The sequence below is a fragment of the Lepidothrix coronata genome, unplaced genomic scaffold (genome assembly GCF_001604755.1).
Source record: "Lepidothrix coronata isolate B3197 unplaced genomic scaffold, Lepidothrix_coronata-1.0 Scaffold13, whole genome shotgun sequence".
In the NCBI taxonomy this organism is placed as follows: Eukaryota; Metazoa; Chordata; class Aves; order Passeriformes; family Pipridae; genus Lepidothrix; species Lepidothrix coronata.
In genome coordinates, this window is record NW_016690193.1 from 4,092,109 (window position 1) to 4,118,605 (window position 26,497).

General features: G+C 44.8%; 2 protein-coding genes across 6 annotated transcripts in view; both read left to right on the forward strand.

Annotated features, from left to right (window-relative positions):
* MND1 (meiotic nuclear divisions 1) overlaps positions 1–5,755 on the forward strand; it is a 57,624-nt gene extending 51,869 nt beyond the window's left edge. The window contains exons 7-8 of the mRNA XM_017805770.1: positions 4,411–4,509; positions 4,971–5,755. Coding sequence (XP_017661259.1) covers positions 4,411–4,509; positions 4,971–4,984 — 113 coding nt within the window. The 3' untranslated portion in view covers positions 4,985–5,755. The remainder of the gene's footprint in view (positions 1–4,410; positions 4,510–4,970) is intronic.
* A 6,719-nt stretch (positions 5,756–12,474) lies between these two features.
* Positions 12,475–26,497, forward strand: part of KIAA0922 (KIAA0922 ortholog) — a 77,151-nt gene continuing 63,128 nt past the window's right edge. For all 5 annotated transcript variants that reach the window (XM_017805863.1, XM_017805866.1, XM_017805865.1 and 2 more), the window contains exons 1-3: positions 12,475–12,608; positions 12,905–12,975; positions 20,246–20,289. In XM_017805863.1, coding sequence (XP_017661352.1) covers positions 12,485–12,608; positions 12,905–12,975; positions 20,246–20,289 — 239 coding nt within the window. In that variant the 5' untranslated portion in view covers positions 12,475–12,484. The remainder of the gene's footprint in view (positions 12,609–12,904; positions 12,976–20,245; positions 20,290–26,497) is intronic.

A 26,497-nucleotide genomic window follows, 5' to 3' on the forward strand; every position in this document is an offset into this window, starting at 1 on the left:
TTCAGAGTTTTTCAGGAGTCCAAGTCCTTCTGAAATCACTGGGAGCCTAAAAATCTGTCTGAGTTAGTCTCAGGTCTCTTCCCTGTGGTTATTGGATAAATTAAAGTAAATAAGGGAGATTTTGTGAGGTTTTTTTCACTTAAGCTTTCTGCTGTTAAAGACAGCAGGATTGTAAATCATCCTTTACTGTAGGAGCAATTGAGTCTGGTTCTGGATACAGCAGGAATACCCAAAGTAGATGAATATCATTTTGCATACTACTGTTTTCAGAGCCCAAAATACCTTGTATAGGATCCGAGGTCTCAACAGAGACCGGCTTTAAAGCAGATTTTTTTTTTTCTGAATAACTGTTTTTGGAATTGACAGAAGTCTCATGTCCTTTTTTCAGTTTGAGAATTGGTCTCATCCGCATTTAATGCTTTTGAAGGGTGACTGCATAATTTTCAACAATTTAAAAAAGAAAATGAAACAAATCAATTTTCAAGTTTAGTCCATTATGCTTTCTTCCCTTGTTTTCTTGATTGGAATGTGAGGGTTTCCCAGGAGAGTTAGAGGTGAGTTTGCATTCTTTTCCTTGAGAAAGTTGAATGAAGCATCTTCTGTTTTCACATGCTCATCATGCTAAATATAATAAAGAAAATCTTCTGAATTTTTCCCAAATGGATGAAATTGAATGCTTAGATTGGATAAAGCAAAGAAAGATAGTCTAGCTCTCCTGCTGAAGACTGATGAGTTGGCATAAAACCTAGATGTATCCTTTTGTAGGTTGAGTTAGCGTATGTCCATGCAAACTCTTACCTCTGGTTCCTAGGACTCTGAGTCATGGGGGCTGTATGATTCTGTTTTTTTCATGTTACTTCATGTTTTTCTGGTTACTTGCACAAAAAATTGACCTTTTAGAAATATCAGCCTGTTATCCTTGCTATTGCACATCATATTAGGATATAAACGTATAAAAAATTTCAGAACATTTTCTTCTATGACTTTTTTGACTTATCAGTGGTTTTGTTTCTTTTTTTGTATTTTCTTTTGGTGAGGTGATTACTTAATGAATACATTTAATTGGTTTTGATCATCCGTAATAGTACAGCCACAGACAAATCCAAGTAGTGAGGCTCCAATTCAGAAATCTGCATTGAGTAGTGATTTGCTTCTTTATATGCTCAATTAAGAGCAAATAGACAATATAATTCCTTTAAGCAGTATTTTTAGCTTGAGTGGTAACATGGGTTTACATCCGTATGATTTACTGTCCCTGTCTGTCTGTGTAGTCCTCTAGTTCATTCTCTTTACACATGGCAATTACCAGACCACAAATGTATTTTCAGGCTGAACCTTTCACCCTTTTTTGCTGTAGGAAAAACAGTTACATCCCTGTTCTTGGTGTTTCGGGGAATCATGGTAGTGATTAAATTGCCTCTCGAGATTCCTATACTAACAGTTTCTAGCATATCTGTAAAAGAATATTATTAGCATCAGTTATACTTAATGATTCAAAGTCTTTAACCTAATTGTAAACAAGAAAAAAAAGTTGGTAAGTTTTTTTTTTTATTGTACTGATGAGTGCACATGTATGTGCTCCTGGACCTGAAGAGTTTGGAGTCTGAGAACAAGGTACTGGGGTTACCCCCATGTGCTTGAAAATGGGTTTGCAGTACCTTGACCTGAGACTGTGTGATTGATGAACAACCTCTCCATAGTGTGAAGCACCCAGAGACAAAACATGAGCAGATGTTGGCCTTGTGGCATTTGGGCTTCTCCTTATGTCAGATATGGGGCTTTGGGCAGCTGCATGGTGCTGCAGGCAGACTGCTGGAGCAGTGCTGGATGATGCTGGTGGGGAATCAAGCCTATTCAGTGGGATTCTATCCTGTTTTTTTTTTTTTTTATGGGGCTGAGATGAAGCTGCTAAACTGAGCAATGTCAGTGGTGAGCAAGGAAAAGACAGGTGGCCCCACAGACCTCCGGGCACAGCTCTAATAAGCTTGCACTGCATTTCTGGCTGGTTTTATTTTGAATTTGCTACTTAATTTTAATAACTGAATAGATATCCAAGTTGGAACAAAACTGAGAGTGACAGGACCCTCAACATCCCCCAGAGCTTCAGCAGTGGTACTCATCCATGGCCTCACACATGCCAGCTGAATCCTACGTGCCCAAGGACAGGGCAGAGTGGAGACACAGCATCCACTAGCAGGAACTTGAGACCCTCTGGGACTTGCAAGGGGAGCGTGTGCTGTGCCTTGGCAGGGCAGGAGTGCACACAGCTGCAGGACACTGTGGCATCACCAGGCAGCCTCCATATGCCTGTCTCTCTCCTACTCCTCAAAAAATTAATATGCTTAAAAATAGTTTAGCTGCAGGGATGCACTGTGAATTTCCTTAGTTTAAATGAACTGGTGCAGGGACTATATCCCCAGCTGGGGTTAAACAGGGCATGTATTGTTGCCTGCCTTTTTACATCTGGGAATAAGCTTGTAGCTTGTTAGCAGTACCTAGCAAGTGGGAGAAGAAAAGTGGCCTTAAACGCAACTCTGGCAAGGAGAAAAATCAAATGGAAAATATGCATTTTTAATACGCCACTGGGTAAGTATATAATAGCAGAACAACATTCGTTGTAACCTGATATCCCTCAGGAATGAGGGAAAAGCTGACTGCTTGCTCCACTGAGCCAAAAAATAAGAAAACATGTAAGTGCAAGTGTGTAGTCAGCAGCGTAAGGAATAATCTCAGCTTCAGAAAACCAAGAGCAAAGCTGGAGTGTTGAATGTTAAAAGGCTAACAGTTTTACATGGAAACACAACTTATTATTTTCAACCTATTAGTAGGGCTCTTTCCAGTATCCTAAAGAAATTCCAGATCCTTCTGCATTTATCCACCCACGAGATAGCTGTTTTGGCAGAATCCACGGAAGTATTTCATGTTAGCCATCTTCTGATTTCTTTCTGGAAACTAAACAGATTTTGGATGTAAAATTCATTACAATAACCAAAATGTATTTCCTAGGGCAGATGTGTTGTTTTCAGAGGTCCCCTTGTCTGATATTTTATCAAGCCCTCCAGAACAGCTCCACAGTTGCATTTCATTTGAGTGCCACTCAGTATATACAATAGGTTTGGAAAAGCAACCTGCATAGCCTTCAGGCACCTGGCAGAGTACATTTTTCGCACAGCATGCGGAGAATTAGGCATCCGGCTCCTGTGGCTGACGATGTGCACAGCTTCTCATCCAGGCTGTGCTGGAGCTGTACCGCTTCCTGTCCAGCTGTGAGTGCCATGCCACTGGGAATAGCTGGTGAGCAAAGGGCCACAGCCCCTGGGATGTCAGTACAGCAGCTGAACGCGTGCACATCCCTGGGGAAAGGGCAAAGGTGCTGTGAGGTGAAGACTCGTGCATCAAAAATATGCTCCCCTAAGGAACTGAAAGTATCTGCAATTATTTGGAAGGAGGCTGTACAGTGTCTGTCATTTTCAAAAGACAATGATGGCAATTACAGTTAGAGGGAATTGCAGATGTTCTGTGAAAAGAAATGAACAAGCCTAAAATTGCTTTCTGGGAAGTAAGTCTTCAAGTTGTCCAAATCACCTGATTTTTCTGCAATGCTTTTCTAGGCAGCATTTGAAAGTGGATTAGAAAGTCGTAAATATCAAGGCTGATCACTGACTATAGGAGGAAAAGAAAAAAATTGCTCTTTGGGCTCTTCCCAGGGCAGCCTGGGCCTCCCTGCTCCACACAGTGCTCTGGGATCTGCCACATGGCAAGGGCTTCTGCAGAGACTCCTTCAGCAATCAGACCATTTCAGATGAGGGCAGTGAAGGCCCTGTCCCAGGGCAAGGCGTTACTTCCCCACCCTTCCTTAGCTGAGCTGTCTGTGGGTACCACTCACTTTCAGGTCAGTGGAGTGGGCAGTTCCCATATGTTTTTGTGTCCTTTGAGGAATGCTTGTTTGTAACTGGGCACCCATACCTGTCACCCCTGGAAGAAGCGTCCCATATTCACACACGATGTTTTACTTCAGTGATGATGGAGCTGTGGCCCTGGAGAGTACCCTGTATCTGCAGAACTGCCATGACATACTCAACTCTTGCCTAGGATTTGTCTGCTCTATGTGGTATAGGTATCCAGAAAGGACTGTTGTTGATGCTGTGAGTCGAACTTGGGAACCATCACCCTTCCTAGTCTCCATGTCAGATGAATTGTACTACTCTAACTTATCCTGTCACCCACACCACTGCTCCCCATGCAGCCTGGGTGCAAGGTAGTGCCCCTCCTCCTCCCCCATTAAAACCAGCCCTGAGAACTATCAAATGCCAATGCTTTGGGGTAGTCAAGGCAGCTTTGTAATAGCATTCCTTGTCCTCAGGAAGGGATTTATTTTCTTCCTTGTAATACTGTGGCTTTTCCCTAAAGGATTACCCTCTCACTTATTTGCTGGAAGAGCGAGGTGCTGGGGAAGGGTATTCGGTGAGAAAACTGATGGCTGCAGCCACACGAGTTGTCTGCAAAGAGGTGAGTGAGTAGTGCGGTTGTGCCCAGAGGTGATGCCTCCTCTTGGCAGCTCCAGGGAGCCTGGCTCCAGCTGGAGAGCCAGACCTGCCTGTGCATCTTGATGCCCTGGCACCGAGGTGGGCAGTGGCCAGCCCCCTGGGTTCTTTGAGGGTGTAAAACAAGAGGTGGCCTTAAGGCTGTGGCATGAAAAATCCCTGGTACTTCACAAACTGTGCACATTACGTTGTTTTTCTAGGTTACCTAAATTTTCCCCTCAGTTTCAGATGGAAGTGAAACTCTTATATGCTGTCAAAAGTGGCAGGGAGGTGGCGGGGAGGGGGGAAGGATAATTTTGCACAGCAACATCTTTTTTTCGAACGGGTTATTTGATCAAGTAACTGCAACTTTCCAAGTGCTCCCCTAACTGCCCTCTGGCCTGTACCATGAAAGAAATAAACACATTCAACTTCTTTTTGTTGCAGGAGAACATCTGTGACCCATTAACATCGGATCTGGGCTGCGCAGCCAGCTTGGAATCGTGGTTTGGGCAAATTTGCCATTTGCTTCTCCAGGAGTTTGGCATTGCTGTTCTCTAATATGTTATCAGCATGTTTATTTTTGTTATAGTAACACTGCAGGACTTAAAGAGCTACAACAATATTTTACTGTGTTTTAGTCAGCCTCTAACAGTAGTGTTTCCAATTTGGGTGTATTTTGAAATGGTTTTTACTTCCATGCTGTGTTTTTCAATGTTATCAGAGCATCTTCCTCCCTCAAGAACAACTGCACACATGTGGAACTACAGCATCCTTGACAACCAAGCTTTCTTCTGACATATTGTGGTACTAAACTGATTCTGGTTGCTTTCTACTTCGACCAGGCTTTAACCCTTTGGGCTAAAATTTCCTACCTGACTCCAACTAGTTTATTTTCATTATTTTCAGCTGCAGTGAAAAAGGGCTCCACCAGACCGAGGAGTGAGGTTAAATAAGACTACATTTTACCCCCATTAAAACCTTCCATAGCTATTGAAGTTGAAAATCAAGCCACATGGTAACTCTGCCCTGGCTCATGCCATCTCCTTTTCCAGTCCATTGAGCTTTGCCAGCAGCTGTGCCCCGATGAAATACTGTGGTCTTATGAATGAGATGCAGCCTGTGAGACATGACATGACTCTCCAAGTGCTGCCAAGGTGTGCCCAGCTTCTACTGGACAGCATTTGTCATGCTGTGAAATCCTATTTCACTGTTTTATTTCTAAACCCATTCAGGCACCATGGCTTTTTACAAAGCTGGTATCTATTACACCTGTTTGCTACAGACTGTCCTGTCAATCTACTTGTGGGCATCCTGTACCTGATTTGATCCATAGGGTCCTGTTTTACATGGATCATTTCTATTTTTGTGTGGGTCTCCCTCTCCTTGTCATTCTCCGTGGTGGTGCAGAGGTTGCTGCCAGTGGCTGAGCACCAGGGGTTTTGCCGGGGAAGCCCTATGAGACAGGAGAAGGAATTTGTGCCACTGCAGCTGGAGGATGCATGTGACCCTTCACTGCCCGAGTGAGGTGACATGGGTAGGGTTGACGCTTATTTTTGGGAGTCAAGGGAATGTTTTCCTCTTGTATTGAGATCTTACTTACTGATGCAGTTTAGCACTGTAGTTTTTACAAATTACATGCCCTTGCCTAGAAACAGTGACAGGTGGGGTTGTACATTGAAAAATTAGTACCTGTCGGGAAAGCACAGTTTTACTGATGCCTGTTTTGCTGCTCTTTCCCTTAGCTCGTAGGTAGTGTAGTTCTGCATTAAATGTTGCCTTTTGCTCAGTCAGGGATGTGCAAACCACTTACACCGGCGTGGTGCCGCAGGACGGGAGAGTCGCAGAAGCTGGACCTCTCCTGGAGGCATGGCTGCTGCGTCACCCCTTGTTTTTATTGTGCACGTTCCTACCGTTGTTTTCTTTTATTCATAACAGCTTAGGAACACACATAGCAATGGCTTAGAAATCATTCCAGAATGAGAGAATAAATATGCATGGGTAAAAATCTCAAAGGCAGGAAAAAATTAAGGATGCTTTTCTTCCCCTTGGTGCAGGCATGACCTTCAGCGATAGAAACTCCATGTGTGCCCCAGATTTTCTGCTCCCCTACTTTTTCATGCCTAGGTGCTGCCAGGCTCTCAGAGCAGCGTGTCATGTTTTCTACATGATGCCATCACTTCAAACCGTGCAGTGAACTCATGGGTTTAGGGAGTCCAGCATCATTGTCTCTGAAGCTTTCAAAGCTTCGCTTTAGTTTTAAATGCCTCTTTAAGCACAGACAATGCTCCAACAGGCTTGCTGAAACTAAATGAAGCTTATAAAGCTTTGAACGCTATTGTAACATGGTGGGTCCCGCAGGAGACTGCAAAATCCCGCTGTGTGCAAGGATCCACCACGCTTTCAAGTGGATGCACTGTATGTGCTAAAAAATGTAGGCAGAGCAGGGCAAGGAAAGGACAGAGCATGTCAGCATATTTTTTTAATTACCTAGCATTTGATTGATACCACAATGGTAACACTGCTTTTTAAAATAAAAATGTTTACTATCCTTTCTTTAGTACACAGAGGAGTTTGGGATATATATATATGTATACTTGAGATTCCAGAGCAAGTGGCTTTTTTAAAATAGATTGCCTAACCACATTATTTTTCTTGTCAATCTTTCATAAACTGCATCATTATAATAACTTAATATTGTCCTACACTCATCAGGTCTTCTGTGTGATCACAAAACAAGCAAAGATGCTTGTTTTACCATGCAGATTTTTTCAATGAAAAATGCATGAGAAGGCAGCAAAGGAAAAAAGTAGGCCAGGTAAGTACCCTATTTTTCTGTCTGTGTTAAATCACAGCCTAGAAAGTCAAAGAGAGCTGGCAAAAATTCTGCTTGGAAACAAGAGCTTGATGTTTGTTATCCGCGGTAATGAGTACGGTGTCATTAACAGCTTATTGGGGCAGTGCCGCTGCCTGTTCGCTTTCCCGTCCTCAAAGCGGCGATGGATGGGCTGCTGACCCAGATTGGGCACGTTAAGACGAGAGCGATTCCTCCCTGACAAGCCCCAACAGTGACAACTGGTCATTAATTGTAAAAATTCTGCCAGTGTGTGGTTTTAGAAACAATTTGTACTTCTTTAATTACGCTGCCAGGGCAGGCTTTGTCCCAGACACTCTTATCAGGCCGAATTAGTCTTTTAAAGAATTAGGCTCAGCCCAGCTTGAGCTGCACTCACCATCTTTGCTAAAAATCTTTGCTAGGAATGGGGGGATGCAGTGGGGGAGTGCATGACAGTAATTGTCACCAGGAGGATGAGAGAAACTCTTGTTCCCAAAATGTTTTATTATTCTAATGATGCAGAGGGGCCCCAACAGATATTGCAGCCCTGCTCTGCCAGGAGTTACACAAACATTGAGATGGAAGGAGAGTCCCTGCTCCCAGAACACTGTCTGGCTAAGCAAGGCAGTGGGGCAAATGCCAGGGAGAAAAGGGAGGGCTGCTTATCTTCAGTTGTCACACAGGGAACTGAGCACAGACGTTTACGGCTGTACCCTGCCAGATCCTCTCTTGCTAATTTTTTTTTTCCCCTCCCCTTTTTTTCACCCACGAGCTGCTCTTTGGGGAACACATAGTCCTATGGCAGAGGCTGGGGTGGACTGAGCCCCTGGTGATCTGTCTGGTCACCTGGCAGTGGGTGTTTGAGGAAAGGCTGCCCCTTTGGTGAAGAATGAGCTAGCTGGGCAAGGAGATGACCCAAGTGAAGGCGTTAATCCCCTCTCCATCTCTCTTTGGGATTTGTAGCAAGCTGCACTTGCTGATAAGGCTGGCCCCGGGTGTGTGGGGTGGGTGTGGGTATGTACAGCCATGGGGCTGATAAAGCAGAACCTGGCAAAGGAGGGAGGCCACTGAGGAGGGTGAGGAGAGGCCCTGAGCTCCACTGGAGCCTGATGCAGACCCCAGGATGGGCACATTCCAGCTCATACCAACTGGGCTTGTCACTGCCGATTTCCCAGCTGGGGATGGCAAAGCGAAGGTAACACTCCAGAGCAAGCCGACCACTTCCCTGAGGCTTTTATAAAAATATATCACCTTTGGTGCAGACCATCTCTCAAACTGCATCTAATGGAAACATCTAAATAGATGACTTAACATTAAGCATTGACAGCATATGGTGCAATACATGACTGCAAATGAAATGATTGCATATTTCAACTAGGAAGGCTTCTGCTGGGCTCAGTTCCCCCAGAAATTACTTTTGCCTAGTGTTTCTGTGAAGTCTCACATCTTTTTTGAAAGGCAAATAGCTATTCCCATGCTGCAAGTAATGGGGATTTGTAATGGCATTTAGGGCTGGATTAATTTCTGTGTGCTTTATGATTTGCAGAAGTTTACAGCAGTATCTCCAGACTGCTGTAGGTAAAACTCAGCTCCTTTTCCTTGTAGTTCAAGGGCAAGGCAAACAATAAAAATAAATATTTCAGCAGCACATCCTAGTACTGAAAAAACAAGTCAAAGATTTTAAAGTATGACAGCACAGGGATTTGTTTTGCATGAATAGTAAGTATGTGTACAGCCTCAAAAGAATCTTCTCTAGCTGGAAAACAGCATCATCAGTAGGTCCGTGAGCTTTGGAAGACCACTGGCATATTTGCAGGTATCTGGGGGTTCTGCACAGTCCACACCAGGCTGACGTGCAGGACCATGCCCTCCCAGTGCATTATCTGACAAGTTCTTCATCCAAATATTTTAGCAGTTGTTTGCTTTTCCAGGTTGAGTGGGGCTCTGGACTAGTTAGTAATTTCTGAGGAACAGAAGATTACCGTGGTAGCCCATCAAAGAGGGCCAGCAGGGACATGCTGACAGACTTTGTTTCCCCCTGCGCACCAAGCTCCTTCTCACCAGTACAGGTCTGCAGTGAGACTAGAGGAGTGAGGTTGCTCTAAATAAAATGGAGCTGTGGCAGCGAGAAGATGGCAAATGTAGGTCGGATGCAGTTGGAAAGCTGTTGGTGGTGGTGCTGATGTGCGCGTAACCAGACGGTGAGGGATGTGTTGTTAGGAATGCCCAAGCTGCTTAAAGACGATGTGAGCAGAGAGCAGGGTTGCATTTCACATGCCAGCTCACTGCAGGCAGTGCTGTGGGTGAGGAGGAGCAACACAGCCCCTGTCATGCTGTAGAGAGAGGCAAAGCCTGCCTGGGGGAGTGTGGGGCCGGCACCCGCTGAGCGTAGCTGAGAGAAGAATGGGGCAGTGAGGGCTGCGAGACACTGGGGTCTCGGGTATCCTCCTGAGCAACCAAGGCCAAGAGAAGCCTGGAAGAACCCAAATATCCTTTCTCATGATTATAGAGCCTTACCTGGGAGGAAAAGCTTCACCCTCTGCTTCCCTCCTGTTCTGCCCACCCAGCATCGTCCCTGACCTGTTCTCCCCTGTGCTTTCAGTGGTTGGTGACAACTCTCCAGGTTTACCTGGGGCTGGCTCAGGAGCATTTCCATGTATATAGCAGTAGGTATGTTTCATTTCATCTCACATATAAAGAACAGTCCCAGGCATATTTTGCTGGTAAAGAGATGCACAGAGGCACAAGAGCAGGAATGTAATTAGGTTGCTTGCTCCCATCTGATGTCTTACACAACATGTATCTGCCCATCTGATTGCAACGTCTGCATTATGGCCCTGATTTCCTCCCAGTCCTGCCTGTTGCATCTGTAAAAGCCTTCAGAAAGCAAAGTGTTCAGCTGTGCCGTTTAGTTGAGATGCCTCTACCATGGCTGCAGAACGCTTCATTCCCCCTGCTCCCCAGCCCTTTCCAAAGCTGCGAACGTGCCCCTTTCCATGGGGAAGGGGGAACTGTCTCCCAGCTGAACCTTGTCCCAGTCTGGACTGCAGTTTAGACCACTTCGCTCGCCTAACATTTTTAAACCTGCTTAGCTAAACCAAGACAGTCTAGGAGAGTTTCCCTCTAAACTGCTACCTATGACCAGCCAGACACCCTAAAATGCAGTTGACTTTTAGACTCAGACAGGCAAATAATCATCAGCTCATGCTGGTATTGCTTTTTAAAAACTTGGCAAGAAAAAGCTAATGAGTTAAAATAATGCCAGTCTACAGCTCTAATGGTATTTGAACTGGGACCAGTTGCAGCAGTGATGAGAACAGTTCCCTACTGAATGCACAGCATGTTTATGGTGCCACACAGCCCTCGAGTGGGGTTGTCATACAGAGTTTATGCCATTACAATCCTCTTTTTCTCTAAAGCAGCTATTCAAGCACCTGTCCAAGCATAGATACATGTTTGTAGACAGAGAAATATCTAACCATTCCTATTTTGAAAGGCTCTGTTTCTCTGCAAGCCCCAGGGTGCTCTGGGGCAGAGGCAGAGGGGTGCCATGGTGTTCTGCCCACATGTGGGAAAGCCCATGCAATGAGATTAGAGATGGGGGGACAGGGTGGAAAACAAAAGACCCATCTAACTGGCAGAGAGCAAAAAAAAGGAGAAAAGAGAAGAAAGCAAGAGGAGGATGTGAGCAGGAGACAAGGCTACATTGCTATATGTGGGCTGTTGTGCAACACTGAGTGCCAAATTCTTCTCCTTTAGGGAAGGGGTCATCACTATGATTGTGGAGACCCATCCACACCTGCAGTCAAATCTGGATGGCCTCTGGGTGTGAAAAGCTTTTACAACCACTGAGCAAAGAGGGCACTGCGCAGCTGACCCACTGCTAATGGGGACCAAGGTCCCAAATGTGTTGTCTCAGTTCAGGGCTGAAAATGGGGTTTGTCATTTGTTTGGCTTTATTTATGAGCCTTTGGTGAGCAAGCCCCATGTTGCCAGTGTTTGTGTGAATTACTATGAGCGACTGGTAAGGAGAGAACCAGACACCATTTTTGGGGTTGTGAAAAGCTTGTTAGCAGAGTATTTGCTTTCTTTTTCTCCTCAAGGTTTGCAGAACTAATTTAACTACTGTTGTTTCCTGTAATTGAAGCATTTGAGGGTTTATGTTTTTTTGAACAAAAGGGACAAGTGCTTTAAAATATGATTAGAAGGCTGTGTGAGATGCATGTTAAAACTGCATGACCCACACATCCCTATCTCTGGGATCTATTCTACACTTCTGTTTTATAAACACCCTGTGATTCCCTGAGAGACCCAACAGGCACCATAACAGTTGCTTAAAACCAAAATGGATTTGAACAGCAGCAGCTATCCTCCAACACACAGCGCTGCCAAGGAAAGACAAATTAACCCTTTGGTTAACACCTTATTGGTGGCAGAGCACTGGAACAGGCTGCCCAGGAAGATTGTGGAGTCTCCCTCTCTGGAAACATTTAAAACTCACCAGGATGAGTTCCTGTGTCACCTGCTCTAGTTGACCCTGCCTTAGCGGGGGGGTTGGACTAGATGATCTCCAGAAGGCCCTTCCAACCCTAACGGTTCTGTGTCATCTGCACTAGGGCCACCGGATCTGGGGGATTTTGGTTGTCTTTTTTCCCCTCACTCCTCTCTTCCCAGCTGCGCTCTCCCTCCCCCCTTCGTACTGCTTCACGGTTTTCTCCCTTCTCTCTTTTCATGCTTTTTTTCCCTAAAAATCACGGGGAGCGCCGAGCCCCGGCGAGGTGACACCCGGCACGGGCACTAAGGGCCGGCGGGCGGGAGATTGGGGAGCTCGCGGTCCAACTGTACGGTCGCGGTAACAAGAACGATTTGGCATCGCATTTCCACGACGCCTCCCGCATGTCCCTCTTGCTTTGCAGGCAGTGTGGTGGTGGGGGGGAGTGGCTCGGGCGCCCCCGGCAGCGCGGCTCGGAGGGGCGGGAATGATGCTGCCGCGCCATGTGCGCGGCGCTGCGGGCGGGGCGGGGCGGGCGCAGCCGCGCTGCGGGCGGGGGCGGTGCCCGGTGCCCGCGGAGCCACCCCCGCCGCCCGCCCGCCCCGCCCCAGCCGCAGCTCGGCGCGGCTCGGCATGGCGGGGCTGCGCTTCCCGCAGCACGGCGGCTACTGCCGCGCGGCCGCGGCCATGAACCTCCTGCTCGGCGTCTTCCACGTCCTCCTGCCCTGCTTTCGCCCCGGGGAGGCGCAGGGACAAGGTGAGGGCGCCGGCGGGGTGAGGCGGGGCGGGGGGGGGTGCCGGCGCTGCCTGCTCCGGGCTGGCGAGCGGGGCCGCCGCCCCCGCCGCCGTCCCTCGGGCGGCTGCCGCGGTGGCAGCCCGGGGACACAAAGGGAGCCGGGACGTGGCTCACCCCTGCCCCCCCTCCTCAATTCCCTTTCTGCCGGCCCCGCGGTGCCCGTCCCGCCTCGGCGCGGGGAGCCCCGAGCCGCCGCCTGCGGGCTCCGGCCGCTCGCCCCCCGCCCACCCGCAGTTTCTCTCTCTCTGTCCCCGCAGCCATCGAGCCCATCCCCGGCGTGGTGGAGCTGTGGCAGGCCGAGGACGGGGAGCTCCTGCTGCCTGCCCAGGTGAGGGGGCGCGGGGGGTGGGGACGGTGGTGGGTCCGGGGGCCCATGCGGGGCTGTGCTGGGGGTGTTGGGCCCGGGGGGCGGGCACGGGGCTGGCGGGGCGGGGGCGGCCTCGCCTGCTGCTGTCACGGCGCAGCCCCGTCCCCGCGGCCCCCCCACCCCGCGCCATCGGCGTGATTGTTCGGCTTCATTTATTTTCTGTTTTGGTTTGGTTTTTTTTATTTTCCCCTGCGTAGCTTTATTTTTTTTTTAATAACGAGGGCGTTTGTGCTCGGAACGCACTAGATGTGACTATCGTGAATATGCACATGTTTATATCTTAGGCCTGTTCAGGTGAAGCCATTTTACCCCCCTGAAATGACACATCATTTACGGTGCCGTTCCTCTCGCCCTAGCGCATTTTTTTCTCTTTAGCCGTTTTCCTTGGAAACTATCAAGATTTGATACATTCTGTGTTGGCTAGAGGGACAAATATAGTACAATGCCCGGCGGGGCTGGTGAGCGAGGAGTGGCGCTGGAAGCGGGGTCTGGAGTTAATGGTATTTGAGGCAGTCATTTAACTCGCACTGACGGACTCTGCCATATGTTGAGCTGGGCCTTCTAGACTTCAAGGCACCAGGCTCATAAACGGGAAGGAGCAGTCCTTAGGGACATCATCTTATATGAGGGGCAAAAGAGGGTAATTTATTTGTCTTAAGCCAATATAGAATTCTCTGTTCAGCACTCAGCCGATGATAACCGCAAATGTAAGGAAAAATAGCAGAAGTGCTGTTTCTCCTCAGCTAGCTAACAACTGATGCTGCGTACTGGGGCTCAGCATTTTTTATACTGTCGTGTTATGAAAGTATTAGCTGTTGTATGTCTCAATAATTTTATAAAATACATATATTGCACTGTTCAGAATTTGCCTGGTGCAGATGTAGTAGCTAAAGGAAGGTGTAGAGTCACTGTGCCAAGAGATGCTTAAGGAACTCGACCTTTTGCTTCTGCATTCTTTACCTTGAAGACATTAAGATGCATTAGATGTAGAATCGTGTAATGTAGTCATTTATAGTCACTTCTCATAGTGAAGCTGCAACTGAGCGATGATGACGTGATGTTTACTTCCTGAGGAGATTAGATCCTCTTGGAAAACACTTTGTTCTTGAGCATCCTCATAAAAATAAGCTTTAGCTCAGCTAAAGGAAAACCAGGCATGAATGACCTGTTAACTTGGCATGGTTGAACATATGGTCTCGCTAAGTCCTTGCAGCAGTCGAAGACCAAGCTGAGGCTGCTGCTCCTCCACCATTTCTGTGGATGCTACGTTAGGTGTGCAGGAAAGAAAGCAGATCTTCTGGCTTCAGCTGTGACAGAGTGAGAAGTAAAAATTGTGATAGGCTTGCTGAAATAAAAGGTAGATGTTAAAAGCCAGTTAAGCCAGTCTCTGTGTATTAGTGGTGCATTGTCTCTTTTGCATGGGCTTCCCCTCTGAGCTTGAGGGCTGCAGCAGCATCTGATGCATCGGTGGCTTCTCAAGCTGAAGCAGAAGGGCCTGGGTTCCTCAAACAGGTTTTAAGATCAAAATTTGGTTACAGGCCCAACCCTGATGCCTGGTTTTCTGTTACCGCCTGGGCTTGGGCTTTACCCAGCGCTTGTTGGACGTGGGTCCTGTGGCCACATTTGAAAACACCTTTTCCAGTTGTTGTGGGGAGGAGGAAAGGAGGCCTCCCTTTGTCTCTGCAGATGTGGCAAGGGACCCTTTCAACACTGCTTTCATGGAGTGGTGGCACTGATCTGCAGTGACTGGTCACAGCTCTTCTCTGGGGGCCTGAGGAGTCAAGGGCTGCTCACCCAGCCATGATCCCCTGCCATGCCTGTGAGGTCCTGAAGGCGCTTCAGCATCCTTGTCCTCCTCAGTCACTGTTCTGGCTTAGTGAGGGGCATCAGCAGAGAAGCCAGCATCAGCTCCTGAGATATGGAAAATCGCATTGTCTGTTAACTTCTGATTGCCCTTTCTTTGTTAGAGGGATGCTTAAACTTGCAAGAGGTTTATTGCTTGTTGGTCTCCACGTTCCACTAAAAAAAATGGTCTGACTTACTGCTACAAGGAGGTTGTCCTTATCCTCTTCCTTGCAGGAGCAGACTTTCTTAGTTAAACCCTTGATGAGGCTTGTTGCCCAGTGTTCATGTATCACAGCACTGGTGATGCAACGGTGAGGGTCTGGTAAGAGGAAGAACGTTCTTGCTTTTGAGTGGATAATAAACGTTGTTTGGTAGGGAGTATCCAAGGGTTGCTTCATTCGTGTGTTTGAAGACAGGTCTTGGGCAAGACTGGGAATGGGAAATGTCCTGACCCCTTGATTTAGTTCTTCCTATTCCCTTTTGGAAGGAGTTTGGCACAGGTGAGTGAGGATTTTGCCTGCAGAAGCGAAAAATCGGCGAAGGAACCATGCATATTCTTCTCCTAAAGCACCTCCCTCCCACCACTCTCAGTAGGAATATGGATTAGGTTGCCCTGTCTGCCAGCCCTTTTGCCTGTTTCTGGCAGGTTACCAATGCTGTCTGATGGATGTTTTTCTCTTTCTGTCATGGCTTTACACTATTATCTTATTTTCCATGCATCATCAGCTGCCTGCCTGTGACAGAGCGGTTTTGAGCATTCCTTGCTGCCTGCAGAATTTGGGGATGAAAGTTGGATGGATTGGTAACCCATTCAGCCATCCGGTTGCCTGCACATGCTTTTGTTCCAAGAGCATATAGTGAATAAAGACATCGTGTTAAGGGGCGAGGGAGGGAAACAAAGCGTTTTAATATTTGTAGTTGCTTTCTAGGCCTTTCACAGCATCGCTTTGTCTACGTGAGCTGCATGAATTTGCATGCTGGAGCGCAGCCGCCCAGGGCCCCCGCGCCTCCACCCCGGTTGGTCGTTCTACCTTCTGTTTCCTCTTGCTTCCCTTTCATTGTTTCTGCTTCTCGTGTGCCCCCTCCCAGCTTCCCTCTTAACGTGTATTTGTGCTTTTTCTTTTTTTTTCCCTCTCATGCTTGTGATCATTTGATTTCAGCTTCCTCTGAAGCCTGCAGAGCTGTTTGGGGATGGCTCACCTACTGCTCTTGCTCCGCAGCTGAGCCCGAAGGGTGCCTGGAGCATTGCAGTTGGTGAGGGTGTGCGTGGGCTCCTGTGCTGGAGCTGAGGGGGAGCTGGCTGTATCTAGCCTGCTGACAGTCTTCCACTGGTCTGCAGCTTCCTCCAGCATTTTAATGTTTTTTCCTGGGTTCCCTTTTTAGCTCCCACCACACTCTGAGACCAGCTGGTTTTCCCAGTCAGATGTGCTGTCTGTATTCCCTTGTGCCCAGTTCTTCTTTCTTGTTGAAGGTGGTGTGAAGTATGGGGTAACCACAGAGCACCCACTCACCTTGCTCTTTTCCTCCTTGGCCTTAACCTCCTTTTTACAGCAAACATCCCTGGGATGGGCAGCTGGATTTCTCTTTTTTTTCCCCCCCCCCCCGTCATTTGTCTTTAGTGTGGAAAAATATAAAGACTTGCCTGCTCTGATGGTTGGGAGATGCATGGAAAACGAGTGGGATTTTGACATGGAAAATCTCAAGTGCGAGAGGCTTGATTAGAGCAGTTGTGGTTTTTATTCAGACTCCTTGTAATTTTGTGGTTTTGCATGTTTGTTTGTAACTTTTTAATGCTTACTTAACTAAAATGTTTGGGAGAAAAGCTCCTTCATGTGAGACTTGACACCCAAGCCCTTCACCATTTAAGGCTGAGAAAGCTCTAAATATAAAGAGCCAGGTTGTAGCACTTCACTGCAAAGCTGAAAGGCAGTTAGTTATATTTTATTTTTCTCCAAAAAGGAGAGGAAAGAGAACAAGGAAAAGCACAGTAAGGGTATCTGACCTGTCATCTCCATGAGTGTATGACAGGAGAAGCACAAGTGCCACTTGTTGTTCATGATGGACACCACTTGAAAGAGGTATTGGAGAGTCATAGTTGAGTGTTTCTGTCTGTCAGAAACCACGTAGGTGGTTACTGTGAGCATCTGAAGGCAGGGGCAGGCAGTTTGAGTACCTGCAGAGCAGGACATTCAGTGCTTTCAGCCCCTTCAGTTTTGAGGGAGGAACTACTTTAAAATGAGGTAATGAAGGTTAAGTTGTAGTTCTTGTTATCGCGATTGAAAATGACAGTAAGTCATCAAAAGCAACATATATTTTGGTGTCAGTGCCATGTCTGACTGATGTGATGGGTTTTCTATTGCTCCTGCATTGTTGCATGTAGGAGATGAGAGAGATCTTTCATTAGAGGAACACCTTGTGAATGTTTCAGTTTGCTTGCAGATACTAAGGAGATTACAATGACAGTTTCAGTTTACTGTGACAGTGTTTCAGGTGTTTGAATTTTGGAGAAAGATACTGCAATATTTACTGTATCATACTTGTTATAGATACTGGGCAAATACTGAGCTGCTGCCTGGGTTTTCACTTTCAAGATTCTGCTTGGTTCTGAAATATTGTTTTATTATTTTTTCCTTCTTCCGAGTAGTAGTGACTTGTCTTCAGTTCCTGTTCTTCAGTGCAGCTCAGGGGCTAATAAGGTTAATTGTTGTACTGGTTTCGAAAGCTGATGAAGACCTTGATCTTACATATGCATCTGAGATACGCGGCACTGCAGTATGTCATTAACGGAGGTGCATCCCATCAGCTATGCACAAATTAAATGTACAGAGTCACCTACTTCAAAGCAGGGTTTGTCTGAAGGCACACAATTTGTGTGCAAGCCTGAGACAAACTTGGGGTGGGAATTGTGTTCCTCTTTGGGCTGTTAAAAGGCTCCTCCAGATTTCCAGCTGAGCTTCTGGGTGGTGCTGATAGGACCTGGGGCTGGTTGGCCACGCAGATTATGCAGAAGCTGTCAGCCCAGGCACTTGTGACTTGTGTGACACAAGAGGGGCGCTTGCTGGGGCTTTCTAGCACAAGATAAGCACCTGCCCATATTCAGGATGGGGTTTGGAGGAAGGGGATTTTTTTCCTATCATAGATAGACTGCTGAGACCTACATTTTATCTTAAGGAGGTGGTCCCTTCCTCCTATCCCCCTGTAGTCTGAGAAAGCTTGCTTTTTTTTCTGTGGTTTTTTTTTTTTTTAATCCTCAGTGTAAGCATACATATAGCCTGTGGCATGTAGAGGAGTGAAGATAGAAAGCTGGACATGGGTCTCTATGTGCTCAGAGTTGAGGGTGATTTAAAAAATTTTTTTCTTCTTGCACAATTGAGATTTTGTTCCATGGCTACACTGTAGATTAGGAAGGTTTACCTCATTGTTGCTTGGGAAAAAGCAAAGAGGAGAAATGGTAAGGTGGCTAGTGTTAAGAGTGAGCACTGTGTAATGACACAGATCCAGGTTTCTGATGTCTGGTGGATCGTAAGCCATTTAAAGGAGGAGTAAAGCCATTTAAAATGAGGATAGCTTGCCAGCCCGCTGTGGCAGAGAAGCTGTTTCTGGAAGAGGTGGGTGAGGAGTCCTCTAGTTCTGCTTGGTATTGTACTGAGGTCCTAGAAGTACGAAAGGATCTTGGAGAAGCTGGAGAACATGCCGGGTTTGTATTGTGCCATACTGGTAGAGTTTAACAGCAAGGCTTAGCAAGGTCTTCAGATGAGATGGCCAGGTCTTCATGAGGGCCAGGTGCTAGGACCTCTAGATAGGTGTGTGCTGAAGTGTTGTGATGTGCTGCAGATCCTGGACAATTAATGTGGTGTCTCCAACCTCTGGGCAGGCGTACAGAGAGATTGTCAAGTCCTCAAATTAACTTGTACTTCCCTGTCAGTCTTGTTCCAGATTTGGTTATGGTATGGTAGAGGCTGTGCTGCTTCTCTTCTATGAGCTGCTTGTGACAAAAGATGGAAGTGCAGATGCATTTGGTAGCCTTTGGCAAGATCTGTGTTAATATTAGCCATAAGGTCATTTTTTTAGCCGCAGTAATGTTAATATTAATATTAACCATATTTACTGCCTTAGTGTGGTTGTAATTTTTCTCCCCCTCATGCAGTTCAGGTCTTCAGAAATCCTGCTGGCTGTCCCGTTCAGCAGACAGAGAGGGCTGCCTGATCTGCTTTCTGAAGATTGTAGAAAGATGTTTACTGTTTACAGGTTATTTTTTTTTTCCAGTATGTAGTGAAAATAGGAGGTGGAGTCAAAGCTGGTGGCTTGGGGCCTGTTCCATGAAATGCTTTGGTGGGAAACGTGTAGGAAGGGTGGTGGAAAGTACACTCTTTTAATTTTAAAAGGTTTTTTTTTCCCCTGCCTTTCAATTGCTGAGGTCTGTAGCTTGTATCTTGTGGAACCATGACCTGAAGAAGCTGGGAAAACTCACCAGCTGCTCCTGGCAGGATGACTGTGACCTCTTCCTGAAAAATGTTAATCTCCCTTAAAGTTATCCCTGGTTTCATCAGCGGGGGTTCAGTGGCTGAAACACACTTCGAGTTGTACCTAAAGCTTTCCTGGAGATCTTGGCCAGTTCAGAGCAGCTACCTCCTTGTTTTAAATGGATTTCCTGCAGGGAGCTCATTGAACCAACACTTGAGTTCATTTCTGTAGACAGCTCAAAGTGGTTCATGGTAAACTGCAAGCTGGCACAGTTCAGCTGCATGTCTTGAAAATTACCTGAGTCCAGCAACTGAACTAAGATGATGTGTTCTAAGCTTGTGCTCTCTTATGATTTCTGTATGTGCTGCTTATTAGTTGCTACTAATCAGTGATAAGATCTAGCTTTGGGACCTTGCTGTGCCCGTTGGAATGTGGTACTTTGCCTTTGCTTTTGGCATTAACAGGTGATCTGCATTGCGAGGCATTCTGCATCCTATTTCCTCAGGTACTGGCTAATGAAATTTACTGCTGGCGACAGATAATTAGAAAGTGGAGGAACTAGGCTTCCTGTAGTTTGAGGAGACTTGTTGGTTTTAGGTTGAAAATCTGTATGTGAGCAGATTTTGTATAGATGCGTTTGCATAAATGGAAAATGAGTCTGTTCAGTCAGCATTTGGGAAAAAAAACAGCAGAACAGCCATGTTAGGGCACCTTTTATCTTGGCAAAATGAGCTGAAACTTCAAGTGGGATGTCCAGCGACCACCCTACTTGAATCATAAAAGAATCACTGTAGGAATTTTACGTTCTGAATTTGTTTTGCAAGCGAGTCATATGAGAATCCATTCTCTGAAGGATTTAAAAATGATAACGTAGCATGTCACAATTCTGAGATTCTTACATAGTATTTTCTCTGTTTCTCAGGCTGATTCGGAGGAGGATATGGAAGAGCATCCACAAGAGCAAAGGTAAGCAAAACTCAAGTGAAAACAAGAGTATTGAAGCTCATTTTGATTTTGGCTTTAGGAATTACCAAAGTGTAATTGGGCAGACTACTAAAAATTACTTTTTCTCCTGCATGTTAAGTAGATTTTTTTTTCTTGTGACCTTTGATTTTCTCAACTTAATGTTAATATTGATTTGTTAGCAAAACCAAAAAATAGTGCTCGGTGTATGCAAGACTGAAATACCCTCTTTCATCTCTTTCTCTTAATTCTGTCTCTAAGATGAATTTGCTTCTCATTGCTTTCACTTAAAACAAATGTGTTTAATTCTGCTTTATTGTATATTTTGTAATTGATTTCTTTAAAGCAGGGGACAGTTTTCCGTTACAAAATTTGTGAATGTATATAGTCTTGGAGTGTTAATTTGTGCTGAGGCGGGGAAAGAGGTAAAGGAGACTTAAAGCCAAAGGCTTATTGATGTGTTGCTGTGGAACAATAAATATCCTGCCCTATGTCTTGAAATCGGATAAATAATAAAGCTCTTAAGAACTGTAGCCTCAACTCTGCTGTTTCTGTTAATGTCAGGCCTTCTCTATTTTGAAGGGTTTGGTAAATAGCATCACAGATTATTTTTTAAATACACATTTTGTTGCCACTGAGCGTCCAGGTTAAAATGCTTGGACATCTACCAGTGAAACACTTCCTTCCTTTGGTATGTGTTAATGTGGGTACAGCTTTCAGTGCCATGCCAGCCAGAAAGATCACAAGACTTAAAATAAACATACGTAACAGCACTGTTCTCTGATGACTGCAGTTAGCCAGAAATGCTTTTCTCATTTATCTCCAGTCTTTGCCCTTAGCTTAGGTTTGAGAGCAAATAGATCTGATAAAACACAAGGTTTGCTGAGAGCTGGCAGAAGGAGTAAACCCAGGGGGCGGGAACGGGCTAGTTATGATGGGTCTGTCCTGCATTGCAGTGCTTCTTTGCGTGGCTTTCCCCCTTTTTGCCCCATTGAGAGCCTTATCATCTGAACCCTGCATCACATTAAGGCTCCTGTGCCTCATCTCTGTGGGAATTACAAAGATGGTATAGAAACAGGATGTGAGAATTACTGTGGTCTCTGACAGCTGGTGCTGATTACTTGTGCTTGCCTATGTCCCCCAGTTCCCACCTGCATTGGGTTTTTTTCTGCCTCCTCTTGTGAAAAGAGGGGTAAACTATTGAAAGCTGGCATTTCCCTGCACAAATACAGAACTTTCTAATTTTTTCAGCTGGAAACTGCTATGATTTCGACATAAATTTTTCACTCTGTACCTTTCTTTATTACCTGCATGCTTGCTTTATTGAGAGGAAGTCAGAAGGCAACAGTCTCTAAAGTTGTGCTTAAGGTGGTTTCTGAGATTTTTGTTAGTAGGCAGAGAGATGTAGTTTAGGTGGGAAAAAAAAAATCTCCACTTGCCTATTTTTCTCTGGAGGTGGATGGAGTAACTGGCTACTATGGCAATAATAAAAATATTGTTGAAAGATAATTAGTTCTTGAGAGTTAGATAGGAAAAAGTGGTTTAGTTGGTTTTTTCTTTTGGTCATTCAGGTGCTTAAAGATTTTTCCAGTAATTATTCATTTTCAATAATGAACTTTCTTTCTGAAGGTAACGTTTATAAGGTTCACTTGCATGGATGGAAACATCCTTCTGTTGTCATACTGAAATGCTTCAGGAAACTTGCCTAAACAGACACTGGCTTGGGTGCATCTTTTTAACTGCTTTCGTTTGCTGCTGTATGTAAACACCAACCTGAGTGTGCTCTGTATACTGAAGGAATGTTAGTGTAGACTTTATGAAGAAGACCCAACAAAGGTACGTTAGAAGGAGTAGAATTTATTAGTTTATTTCCAGATTAGTTTTTATTCCCTTGGCTTATATTACTGCATGGTGAAATCATGGGGATTTCCTTTTCCTGTAGCAGCAAAACCTGAAGCTTGCAGCATCTTCATCTCATTGTCTGACAGCATGCCATGGGGAAATCAGCTAAAGCTACTGTAATTTGATGTGAATTCCCTGGAAGCAAAGCACCTTAAAGTAAGGATATGAGCAGAAATGAAAGGCGATAGAGCAATCAGAAATTTCCCCAGAGCTGAAGGAAGTACGGAGAGTTCATAATCTTGAGGCATAAAAGAGAAAGTCTCTTCCCAAAGCATTGTTTTATTCAGTTTTTAATTCTAGGTTAGTGGGCTCTCTTGGGAGCTTGCTAACCTACTTTAAGAAAAAAAAACAAAACCAGTAAGGTATCAGCAGCCTTTTAACTGACTTCCTGTGCATGGGCATCACATGATCTTCCTTTTGGGGTGGGCTTCTTGGTTTGCTCTTGTCCTTGTGGCAAGTGCACGGGGAAGACGGATATAGTCTCATTATTTCTGCCTTAGGTTTAGCTTTAACAAATAGAGAAATTTGCATGGAGGTAAAAGACGTTATCAAAATATCAACTTCTGTGAAGAGCTATTTGGGAGGTGAATGAGAAACTATTGATTTGGAGGTCCGTGGGTTAGATCATTATTAACTCCTTAATTTCCAGCCTGTTACTCCTGCCTTTCTGATTGCTTGGAAGCTACCACATGTTGCTTTCTAGTGTTTTGTGTCACTCTGGATCAGACTTTGAAATAAGAAGTGCAGCACAGTAGATACTTGAGTTGCTGGATATACTGTTTCAGGCCACAGACTTCGACAGAACTAAACCCGTGTGTATTTAGACTAGCCTGTTAAAAAGCTTCAAGTTTCATAAAAAACTTTTTGTTACATTTGAAAGTCAGCAGTAAAGAGATGCCTTCCAGAACAGCTTTGTCAATGACAGGTGTTGACAAGAAGAGGTTTTGTTGTTGTGTTTGTAATTTTGTTGTTTTGGGGTTTTTTCCCCCTTCATCCTAGTGACTTTGCTTGCCACAACTGGCAGTAGCAAATTTTGAAGATTTGGATGCTTCCTAAAGCACCGTAATGAGTCAAATGAAGTCTGACACAAATGAAGGGACTTCACTGTTAGGTGATGTGCACAAATGATTCTATCAAAATTTTTAGCTTTCTTCTTCAAGGAAGTAGTCACTGAACTAAAAAAAAAAATAATTTCACAATATATGACATAGTTAATATTTGGGTTTTGAGGACTTCTCGAGAAAGGCCTTTGAGGATCCAGTTTCCCAGCTGACGCATTAAACAGCATTTGCATCAGAATAAACTGCTGTGCTCAAGATGGGGAGCACATATTCTTACTATGTGATGCGCAGTAGTTGTCTATGAGAAAGGAAAGCCATAGAATACTAGGAGTATGGTATGTAATTAGCTAGTAAGAGAACATTTTCCAGCCTTTGCCTGTGACAGGGCATATTTTGCTTTGAGAAGATAGCTATCAACTCCTAGGAAAATTATGAGTGTGATGCAGTTAGCTCAGTCAAGCATTTCTGTTGAGCCTTTGCCTTTGATCGCTGGAGAGCGTTTGACCCTCTGGACTGGAGCTGCTTGGGGCAGTAGATGGTATCGGCTCCCAGTGGGTTCCTGCTGGGGTGTCAGTGCAGCCTGGGAGTGACAGCTGATGCCTGGCACTTTGACCTCTTCTGATTGCCTGATGGAATTACTCCTAATTCTGTCTTTTTTGCTGTGTCTGTGAAATAGTGCTCCAGACGTGGAAGAGAAATTGAAGGTGAAGGTAGCCGAGGGAGTAGCTTACTGGTTGCTTGAGAGACAGCAAAGCAGTTAAGGTGCACAGACTGCAAAATTACTAGGGGTTTAGTGCGTACTTACGAGATGTAGTTGGATACTTAAGAGATGTAGTTATAATGCTTGCTTCAAGAAAAATCCAGAGTGGCAGGGAGAGAATGAGCCTGCTTCGTGTTGTGAGGTCATACATTGCATTTCCTCCCTGGCTACAACTTCATCTCCAGTCAAGAGGCACAAATGAGGTCTGGCACCATGGATGGACTATTAAGACACTTCAGAACTGACTCATCCTTCCAAAAAGCCTGTGGTCTTAGTGCCATAATTTTTGACAGTCCAGTTCTTGGAAAGTAATGGCATGGGACTGGTGGTATGCCTGTGTACTAGATAACTAGCTTGGGTGGTGGCTAAACCAGGAAAAGAAGGATTGAAAAATATGTTAGGATCAATCAGATTTTCTTTTTCCTTCTGCTTTTTCTTACTGAGAAAAAGAAAAATTGATTTTGTGCAAGAAGAAATGTCTGAATATTAAAAAAAAACATGGCTTTATGTTGTGTTTATTTTTAAAACATCTTTTATTAAAATCAAGCTGAGTATTCATTGACAAAGTGTTTCAAAATGAAAAGCTGAAAAGTAGTTTTGTGAGTGTCAGTGAGTGCTTGAACTGTCTGAAAGGAACCATCTTAAAACAATATTTTCAACCTAAGCTTTTATGGAGTACTATTGATCATTTAGATTGTCATTAAGCTTATTCCCAAAAGCATTTTAAAAATTACATGAGGACTTTTCCAAGGATATATGCTTGATCCTAACTTGTAATAATGAAAGCTGTTTTTATTAAGTTTTTAATAGTTTTTATTTTGTTTTACAAAAAAAGCAGAAATCCATGTGTGTATTAAAAAAGAAAACAAAAAGCTGCTTTTCTTGGGAAAAAGCTTTTTAATCCCTATTAATTTACTTGCATAAGGTAACACATTTCTACAGTATGCACAGAATATGTGTTTTCAGTTTGTACCAAAAGCTTCTTCAATATTGGTTACCTTATGTTTTTAGTTGATACGTCATGGCTGTTGTGTCCCAGTTGCAATTTCACTAGATCACCAAGGCACTACTAATTTTAATTTTTCCTGGATGCCTAAAGAAATTAAATTTACTTTACATAATCTTAGAATTAAGTGAGTGGAAACAAGTTGCACATACCTACCTGTTATGCTTGGGTGAAAAATCCCTAAAGAAACACCTGTAGGGAACACAGAGGATGACGTGAAATTGGACTAAAAAAAGCTTGCTGAAGAGAACTGCAAAGAGGTCAACGAAGTTGGAGGTTCTCTTGTAGATGAAGAAAGCGATTGTTTTGGAAGGAGCTATGAGTGTCACTCTTCCTCTCCTTTCTTACACTTCTGCCAGGCACAGGCAGAGTGCCAGGCTGAACTCCTGCTGCTTTAATTGTTTATCTCTGTTTTATGTGTGGCAGTCGATTCACTGATGTGATGAACTTTGCCTTGCTGAACTTCGTATTAAATGTTGTTAGGGACAGCTGTGCCCTTGTGTGCATTGCTTCTTCCAAAATACTGGTCCTTTTACAAAATTACATTGCTTGCCTGCTGGTACAGGGGGTAAAAAACTTTTTTTTCCCTGAGACATTGCATGGCAGTGCTGTGTGCTAACAAAGGTTTCAGCTATTGTTTATTTATTTCTAAATTGCTTTCAGACATTTAATAAATGAGAGCAGTGGCCTAGGCCAGCTGTGCTGTGTTTCACACCAAACTGAGGATCTGATGCTGTGGCTTTTTGTGATCAGGAGTTAATGGCAAATGAGACAGTCCTGCAGTGTTTTGCAAAGAGCTGTCAAACTTTTGTCCTCGGCATAGGTCCTACGTGACCTTGACTGAAATATTTTAAAGGTGATGCATGGCCACATTTAGTAACTGTTGGATTTCCCATCATCACAATCTTGTCTGTTTGTATTGAACAAACCTTGCTGGAATCTATTTTCCTCACTGTTGTGAGCCCTCTGGGACTGGAAGATGTTCATGATTGGACCAGAGACTCTTTGATCTGTGGGCTCATATGCTACCTAAAATGGACTTTCCCATCTAAGGATGACAATTTGACTTTGAGAAATTAAGACAATCTTGGTGTGGTAGTTGCAGATTGGTGCCTTTGCTTTCATATGGCTCATGGTGCCTTGAAAAGCCACACAGGCTTCTATGGAAACACCAGTTCCTATACTGGTAAAAATAGCAGGCAGTGGCTGTCTCCTCCCAGCTGGGGCTGTGAGGTCATTGTTTGCACCAGGATTAGTGTATGTGAATTGGGTTTGTGGATATGTGCTACAGGAAAAAACTTTCTTACATGTAGTGACTAGTTTTAAATAGACAAGTAAACTCTGCTTCACATTTTAGTGTCCTGTATCTATCTTTCTTTTCTTCTGTTAATAATTTCTTCACTCAGTTCTCTTGTGTACTTTTTTATGGCGTCTCAACTTTATTTTTAAGTTCTGCCCAGGCATGACCTGGGCAGAACTTAA